Source organism: Crocuta crocuta, unplaced genomic scaffold (genome assembly GCF_008692635.1).
Source record: "Crocuta crocuta isolate KB4526 unplaced genomic scaffold, BGI_CrCroc_1.0 scaffold96, whole genome shotgun sequence".
Lineage (NCBI taxonomy): Eukaryota > Metazoa > Chordata > Mammalia > Carnivora > Hyaenidae > Crocuta > Crocuta crocuta.
The window spans coordinates 7,115,334-7,125,192 of NW_027531522.1; the positions used below are offsets into that span (position 1 = coordinate 7,115,334).

The 9,859-nt window shown below is 35.2% G+C and overlaps 1 protein-coding gene across 1 annotated transcript in view; it reads right to left on the bottom strand.

The window, feature by feature from the left end:
- The window catches only part of MALRD1 (MAM and LDL receptor class A domain containing 1), a 757,419-nt gene that overhangs the window by 673,428 nt on the left and 74,132 nt on the right, over positions 1 to 9,859 (bottom strand). The window contains exons 10-11 of the mRNA XM_077772480.1: positions 5,975 to 6,067; positions 2,966 to 3,173 (exon numbers count right to left, since the gene is read on the bottom strand). Coding sequence (XP_077628606.1) covers positions 2,966 to 3,173; positions 5,975 to 6,067 — 301 coding nt within the window. The remainder of the gene's footprint in view (positions 1 to 2,965; positions 3,174 to 5,974; positions 6,068 to 9,859) is intronic.

The window sequence follows — 9,859 nt, forward strand, 5'->3', positions numbered from 1 at the left end:
AAAAAAAAAAAGAATCTTTTGACCAGTTTGCCTTAAGTCTGCTTCTTTTTGTATACCATCTCTTATCTCAGTTGTGGCTTCATTTCTGAAGACTATTCGGCTCAGTGGTTCTCAAACTTTAATATACAAAGGAACCACCTGAGACACTGTTAATCGTCAGCTTTTGGTTCGGTAAGACTGGGCTATGGCCTCAGGTTCTGTATTTCAAAAGAGCTCCCAGATGCTGCTGATGCTGCTGGTCCACAAGTTAACACTAGAGTAGCAAAACCCTAGCCACACTCCTTTTCACTTAACAATTAACTGCTTTATAAAAGGCACAGGGCTAGAGGCTCAGTCAACTACTCTTGTTAAAAGTATCTAAAATTAAGAGGGACTTGGTAACAAAAGAACACCTGAGTGAGTGTGACTAGGGAAAAGCACACTGACTCCATAATACCAACGAACTGTATTCATCAGTTAATATTTCCTGAGTCTCCAGTAACTACCCATCATGCTATTCAAACTGCATATATGAGCTACACTGTCCTAGAGATTCATCCTAAAATGGGATAAATTGAAGGGATAAAAGCATGTTTCTTGTGCTGTATGAACTTGGGAATACTATTTACATGAAAAGTTTGCATTACGAATTCACTTACTTCATAACATACAAATTGAAAAGTAGGTGTAGAATATTTCAAAGTGGTTCTAAATTTCAAAGGGAAGCTCCTCTTATTTAGTGATTATATATAAGCACTTATATATGCACAAATATATTAAGTATTTTAGTGCAGAAAACAGTGTAATGTTATATCAATTCTAATAATTTGATTGCTGTATAATTTCCTCAAAACAAAAATGATTGAATAAATATATACATGAAATACTCATGTCAGCATCAAAATATATGGAGATATATGCATCAAAATATACATAATATGGCTACATTTTTACATCATACCCCTTTTATTTTATGAAGTTGGTCTCAATCAAGCAAACATACCAGGTTTTCTTTGTTCAAATGAAATGACATAATTTGGAAAATTTAACACACTAAGAAGTAACACTATCTGTTGAAAAGCACAGACATCTTCCCCTTTGTTCAAGTAAAGCAAATAGCAGAATGGTATCAGGATATACTCCCCTAGAAAAATCCCACATATGTAACCAATGAAACTTCAACAAAAAAAGAGAAATGGGAAAATATGTTCAAAATCAAATGCTAAATATCTATTAATGCTCCAGGTGGAATTTGATTTTTAAGAAATTAAAAGAAGAACATAAAGAACCCTTCACTGGAGGGGAAAAAAGAGAGGGGAAAAAGCCAAGTGTCAATATGTACAACTGAAAATATATTTACATTCAGCCAATGAATCCAAGAATAATACAAACTATTAGTAAGGTGAATTCCTCCAGAAGAAATGACATGAAATGTTAAAGCATAGAAAAGAAATTGACAGGGGTGTCTGGGTGGTGCTGTCAGTCAAGCAACCTACTCTTGATCTAGGTTCAGGTCATGATCTCACAGTGAGTTCAAGCCCCACATCAGGCTCTGTGCTGATGGTGTGGAGCCTTCTTGGGATTCTGCCTCTCCTTCTCTCTGCCCATCCCCTACCTGTGCACGTGTGTGCACACCCGCTCTGTCTCTCTCTCAAATAAATAAACTTAATTTTTTAAAAAAGAAACTGACACATTAGAGAAAATGAATTGTCCTTACATATTTTTTGAGTGGAAAAAGAGAGTGCCCAAACATTCCACCAAGATTATACTAGTAAGTAGATTTTTTTTTTATGTCTATTTATTTTTGAGAGAGAGACAGAGCATGAAGCAGGGGAGAGGCAGAGAGAGAGGGAGACACAGAATCTGAAACAGGCTCCAGGCTCTGAGCTGTCAGCACAGAGCCCAACATAGGGCCTGAACCCTCGAACCCTGATTTCATGGCCTGAGATGAAGTCTGACACTCAACTGACTGAGCCACCCAGGCACCCCTGTTATTTTAAATCTACTATTAAAAGCAAGTGTCTGAGGCATTAATGGACTTGCTGTTTACAAATAGGCAGAGGATTCCTGCCTCACTTTCCCATCTCCTCTTTCCTGCATCCCTTTGCATTGCTCTTACTAAAATCCTTACCCATCAACAGAAAAGCATTTTGTACAAAGAACTTTTCATTTAAAAGGTGACACTTACCTTGCTGCAATATTTTTTTCAACAAAATATATCATTAAAATAAAACCGCAGCAAAATAAGTGACAAATTTTTAATAATTAAGAAAACCCATGTGATTGTGATATGGGATTTGGATTCATTTAGTTAGAAGACATCATTTCCAAAGAGATGCAAGTTTCCTAGTTGCTAAGTTACCTGATATGAGAACCATCATGTGGGTTGTAAATTAAATTATATTTCCTTTCAAATACAACTAGACTTGAATAATAATGGGACTTCTTGTCATCACTCCTATCAAAGACTCTCCATAAAAATCCTAAAAGGCAGGTGCTGGACCTAAATTTTGCCCAGTCATGAATATCAACCATGGCTGACATTTCTACAGTCATCATGGCTGCCTAGAAGGCAATGACAGCCCTTCTCTTTAACCCCCCCGCCCCCCGCCAAAGCTTTCCATATAATTGGTCAGAATGCAAAATGCCCTATACTTAATAAAGGTCAGCAATCCATAATATATATCTCCAAAGGGAAAAGTATAAAGAGGATCCTTCTCCCACCCATCTTCCTCGTCAACATGCACACAGGCCACAATACAATTACTCACTTGTTCAACAAAGTTTGCAGTGTTAACAAAAAGTACCAAGCTTTAAATTAGCTTAGAGACCTGCATAAAGAATAGTGTTAATAACTTCAGAATGAGAATATCCATTCATTTTACTTCATACATATTAACTTAACCTCACTCAGTGCAAAGACTTTTAAATCCAACCACACTCATGAATGTGAGCATGGGAAGAAGTAAATCACTAATTCACTTACAACGGGTTGCTGGGTCTTCATCACTGTCATCAGAACAGTCCCACTGAGAGTCACAGACCAATTCTTGGGCGATGCACTGGCCACTGGCACAAGTAAATTCACCTGTAGAGCAAAGCTTTCTGGATGGAGCGTGTACACAGGCGTAGACCCAGAGCTGATCCAGCCCAATGAAACCTTTTTGGCTCAGAATAGTCCCTTCAAAGATAATCTTCAAAAAGCAAAACATGAACAATTTATGAGTTGATAATCTCCTTTAAAAGACCCCTCCAAAAAAGAATAGACATTTAATAATTACAGAGAAAAACACCTGTTAAAAGAGAAGCAAATACAACCGATAAAGTTCCTACTTGAGAGGCCTGACTCACATGCATAATCGGTCTGAATGGAAAAAGCCCTACATTTAGGAAAGGTCAGCAATCCGTAACATATGTCACCAAAGGGAACAGGATAAAGACTATGGGCACAGTAGATCCACTGACGCCTCTGAGAAACCACCCATGAGCACTAGAAATACAACATGCCACTTCACCCTTGGCAATGTCCCTGGCTGCAAACTTGATACTTGAACGTCATCTTCACTGCTCTCTATCTTTAATATTCAGGGAAAAAAATAAATATTATCACTACTTAGACACCAAAAGCTCTAACTGCACCTGGTTTCTAAACGACTGAAATCAGCATTGGAATGCAAAAAGGGAAATGTTAGGCAATAGTAAGAGGAGACAACAGAAGAATAGAAAATTTAAAAGAATAAATATAAAATATAAGAATCTACTTTCAGAGAAGAATTTCCCTAATAATCAAACAAGTGCTAATTAAAAGAAATAAGTCTCATTTTCTCCAATTGAATTGCGAGAAGGTATACAGTATTAGCAAGTGAAATGGCCATACTTGTTAGTCCAGTCTAAGCTACTGTCAAAGGATTTTCCTTGAGCTTCTATCAAGAGCAATGATAAGCTAACACCAGAGCGAAGGAGAGGTATGAATAGCTGACTCTACTAAATAATGAATTCTCTGCCATCCAGAATGGTAGCCACAAGCTAGAAATGGCAATTTCTAATTAAGTTAACTAAAATAAAATTAAAATTCCATTCCTCAGCCATACTAGCCACACTAAAAGTGTTCAGTAGCCACATGTGGCTATTGGCTACCATATTGGAAAGCACAGATACTTAAATTTCTCCTTACAACAGAAAATACCATTGAACAGCAACGAACAATATGCTGTTAATGCACAAGATACTAGAAATAAAGACTAATTTCTTTGAGTTTCTTCTAGCTAAGAGTCTCTGAATAGATTTTCTCCTTTGCAAAAATATGAAATATATATACATATATATTTGTTAAGAATTACTTAAGGGAGCACCTGGGTGGCTCAGTTGGTCGAGTGTCCAACTTAGGCTCAGGTCATGATTTTGCAGTTCATGAGTTCATGCTGGCAGCTCAGAGCCTGGAGCCTGCTTTGGATTCTGTGTCTCCCTCTCTCTTTGCTCTACCTCCACTCACTGTCCATCTCTCTCTCTCTCAAAAAGAAATAAAAACTTAAATAAAAAAATTACTTAAGATCAAGTCTCAGTTTACAAATATATCTAACAATTTAGTCTAGAAAATTATATTAAATTTAAATCATACCTAATAATAAAAAAACTTTGTATGCTGCTGTATACATTCTACATATGAATATCAAAGTATAAATACATATAAATTATTGGATCTATTGCTATATGTTGTTATAGCAGCAAGAGATCAGCTATGCATAAATGATATCAGTTTGGGTTTCAAAATTGATGAGTTTAAACTCAGATCTCAAAAGGGTGCTATTATTGAAAAGTTAATTACATCTAATATGTACTTGGAAATCTAGAATAGCTCCCAAATTACTTTCTTTATATTTTATCTTTGATTTAAATAAAACAAACTTTAATATCCAGTTTATAGAAAAGGAATGAAACTCTAATCATTTAGTACCTCTTTCAGAAGTTATAAAGAGAAATATCAGCTTAGAAAATTAAAATAGTGTCAAATGTTATTTCAATAGGCTATGATATAAACCTCAACTTTGCTGTGATTAATACAAAAATGTTATGGTTCAGAAATTCCAATCTGAGCAGTAAATGGGATTCTAAAAATCTGCATGGTTACAGTTCAGTTTCATTTGGATTCCCCCTTTCAAACCTAGAAAAATGTACATATGTGGTATTATCATAAAGGAATGAAATTGGTTTCATGAGACACGTGTCCAATTAGTCTTATTATTTTACATTCACAGCCCAGCATAAACATATTTATGCACTCTATATATAATACAATAGAAATGGAACCTTAGGTAAAATAATGCCCTTCAGAAATAAAATTATGAATAGCAATTAATAATACCAGCTATATAAATGTTGATCCCCCTGTTATTACTACATTTTATGATATTGTTTTATTAGAAAAGAAGAAATGACAGGCAAATTTTTAATATGAAAGTTAAAAAACATCAGATATATTTTTCTGCACAATCTCAACTGTACATACAACACGAAATCCCGAGTTAATGTTTTTCAGAGACACATTTCCACTATCATATGTATATTTTAGATATATCTTTGCAAAGGTAGAGTTATCCATGTTTCATAAAGATGTGAATTACTGTATTCAAAACATTTGCAGTCTTTACTGATTTTCAATACCAATTTATTATTTATCTGGTTCATAAAGCAGTTTGCTTCCTTGTTTTCAATGCATGGTGTTGGAGGTGGAGGGCGCTAGAGACAGAGCCCATGTAAAATGAAGAGGCTTTAAACATGAGTAGTCACTCTCTGGCTCTTCCTCTCATGGGAAATGTGGCCTCAGAAGGGCTAAGTACAATGAAAAGAAGTAGGCAATTGCTCTCCCCAGATATACAAATCTAAATCATTAATTTAAATGCTAATTTAAATTTAGAAATGGGTGACAAAATTCACTATTGCAAAACTACAAATTAAACTTACGATATAAAAAAGTACTTGTTTTTCCATTTTGTACCTTAAATGTCGTCAGTCCTTCTGGTATTAACACCTCTGCTTTCACCCATTTTCTGTCAGTTGATGTGTTATATGTCCAAGATATTTCTTCTTCCTTTGATTCAAAGAAAATGACATTACTCATTTCCCAAACTCTACTCTCATGTTTGCGTGTGTGCTCTCTCAATTACATTCCAGGAGAGTTTACCCTACATATATGATACAAAGTACTAGGAAGCCTAAAGTATTGGTATAAAGGTGCAAAACACTTTTTAAAGGAAAGATAAAATGGAGGCCGGGGAGGATAAAAAAGCAGAGCCCAGAGGATTGAAAGGCAGTGAAAATACTTTGTATGATAACACACAGTGAATACATGTCATTGTACATTTGTCCCAACCTATGGGATGCACAACCCCAGGTGGGAACCCAAATGTAAACCATGGACTCTGGGTGATGATGATGTGTCAAAGCAGGTGCATCATTTATAATAAAGGTCCACTCTGATGGAGGATGTTGATAGTGGGGAAGGGATCGGGGGAAAATGGGAAATCTCTGTACCTTCCCCCTAATTTTGCTAACAACCTAAAACTGCTCTATCAAAACAGTCTTAAAAAAATAAGGAAATAAAGCATGACTATAATAAAGCTGCTTATATTTTTTAACAATGGAGAGTCAGTACAGAACAATAATTTGAACAGAATCTTAAATAAAGTCCTGTACTTCAAAAATACAATTCTAAACAGAAATTCATAATGCCAGCTATTTAAATGTGATCTCACTAATATTACTACGCTTTATGACATTGCCATGATATTAGAAAAGAAAGAAAGAACAAGCAAACACTTAATATGAAAGTTTAAAATACAACATTAGGAGCACGTGGGTGGCTGAGTCAGTTAAGTAGCTGACTTCAGCTCAGGTCATGATCTCATGGTTCATGAGGTCCAGCGCTGCATAGGACTCTGTGCTGATACTTCAGAGCCTGGAGCCTGCTTTGGATTCTGTGTCTCCCTCTCTCTCTCTGTCCCTCCCCTGCTCACACTCTGTCTCTCTCTGTCTCTGTCTCTGTCTCTCTCAGATATAAACATTTAAAAAACACAATGCTATCAGATATGTTCTTTTGCACAATCTCAACATATTTTTTCTATGGAAGAATTCATTTTGAGTTCCAAACAATATAGTTATTTTCTGGAGAATATATTTCTGTGTGACTCTCTTGTTCTTTCAAAGACCTTTCTGTGCCTTCTAGAGCATGCTCTGTCATGCATTGGTAAAATGATCATTTTCCAGGTTACGAAGTGTATGCAAAAGTATGTTCCTACTATACACTATGAGTTAAGATACTCCATAAAACTCTATAATGTACTCCAAAATTTGGCCTATGTTATTGTGCTTTATGACGTACGACCATGGTGTTATATTCTGACATAATATATTTCTTTAGATTCTACCAAACACACAAGTTCATTTGACACTTCCCTGCTGAAGATAGACCAGATCATTCATAATGTTTGCCCATAGGATGCACTGATTTTTTTCAAGTTTCAATATAATGAAAATGCAGAGTGGCATAAATATGTCAGGTGAGCTCTGAGACTGCCCATGCCCTCCTTCTGCTATGAGTCAGAAAACAGCACTGGAAGATGGCATCTCATTGCAATTCAAATTTCACATGACACTTAACGCTTTTTCGGACTCTTGTAAGCATTTATCTCCCCTCAGCCTCACTTATTTCATTCATAGCCAACACTTCCTAAAAATGAATCTATTTTCAACTCGGTCCTTTACCCTCTGATGTCTACTCCAATTTCCAAGTCTTGAATATTTCAGAAGATAGTCTAAACCCATTAAAAAAAGTACTTCATTTCATTACTTATTCACATCAACTGTTAAGACTTCCACCAGACAGTGAAGCATCCACAGCAGACATATTTTCAGCTGACAACCTCCAGGTCACTCCAGGATGAACCGGAGTGACACAAAGTTGGGACACACAACTAATTTTTCTTTGAATAATTTCCTATTCAACTTCAGCTATTTAGCATCAAGACACTAAACATTCTCCACAGATGTTCTTAGGGACACTGCCTAGCAAGCGGCATTCAGCATATTCCTTCCATTTCATTTATGAAGATAACTTAAAGCAATCCTGCTTTTTTTTTTCCCCACTGACAAATTAATTCCCCTCTCTTCCACCCAAAGAAGAATGTGTTTACAGTTTTCTGAAAAGTGTGCAGCATTCTTTTAAAACTTAAATGGCTTTTTATACACTAAGTTAATGGCATGTTGTGTATGACATACAGATTTTTCTAGCACATTTTCCTGTCTGACAGCATAAGGAATGAAAAAGAAAGAGTCTATTCCAACTAAATAAAATCAGCTTTTATCTTATTCTCTCCTCAACCTCAGACTCTTATGTAGTTACTTTGCACAGTTGTCAACGTAAAAAAGAAAGCCTCAGCTCAGAAACACCTTTCAAGTGAAGTTCTAATTTTCTATTATCTTAAAATCGTTCAATCAACCAATCAGTAAAAGTTTTAAAAATGTCCTTCCTCTCCCAGGCCAGGACCAATAATGCCATTTTACCTTTCAAGGCAAGAATCACTATATCTCCTGGAGACCTAGGCTAATCCTTCCCTCTTCCAATGAAGAAATCAAACGTACCAAATTCAAGGTTATTGTTTGTGTTCTTTTTAAACCCTTTCTAAGGCATTTTCCTCCCTGCCCCAGCTATGTGTTCTTCCCATCTGTCATTGGGAGGCTTTTTGTTTTGTTTTGTTTTTACCAGTTTTAATTTTTTTTTCTTTTCCCCCCTTTTTTCCAGTTTTATTGATATAGCTGACATATAACAATGGATATGTTTAAGGTGTTCAATATAATGATTTCATTTATGTTCTGAAATAATTACCACTATAAATTTAGTTAACCTTCGTCACACCATGAAGTTACAATTTTTTATTCCTTGTGGTGACTTTTAAGATCTATACTCTTAGCAAATTCCAAAACCATACTGTTAGCTATAATCATCATGAATAACCAGTTGTTTTTAATGTTAATCAAAATATGTACAATGTACCACAAGCTGGCTCATTGACAATGGAAACTCTCTTCGGGATAAAATATAGGCTGTTACTATGATTATTATTTTATAGATGATAGAGACCTAATTTCAAGGATCGCTATATGGTAGAAATTAGAGCTGCTACACACTTAAGCTGACCCTAAAAAGAGTCAACTTTTTATTTAACAACTTGCCTTTCACCTGTATTTTCTACTTCTCAAGTTCTAATGTCCTCTGAAAATAAAAAACCAACCTTTAGCTTCCTTACTAGATATTTCTCGATTTACCTGCCTATATCCTAAGACTGTTTTCTTTATTCTGTTTATGGGAGATATAAATGATCATTTTCCTCAAGAGCTAATTGTTTTTAATGATAGCACTGGAATCTTTTTTTTAAGTTTGTGATAAAACTTCAACAAGTAATTTAAATGTATTTTGATGCAGACTTTTCATTGGTGACTGATACGTTATGTGTTATGTATACAGAGCAGAGCAAATAGAGTATGAGAAAAGATAGTATACTGTCTTGCAGAATCCTGGGTAAACTTATGAACCAAACATTATTTAGTACTCAAAGGTGTAAACCCAACCGGTTCTGATTAATACATTAGAGCAGTTCTCTGTGATTGACTTCTTTTCTTTCAATGTGGGAGATGGAGTTTTGATAACTCTATTCTTATTATATGGTATATCTGAAGTCAATTTGTTTATAATATTTTCTTATACAGTCCCAAAGTCCCCAGAACACTGCTATTGTTCACTTTCAGTAATTCATAACTCCATTATATGTATATGCATACATATATATAATATACACATATTATTTTTATATATATACCTTTCCAT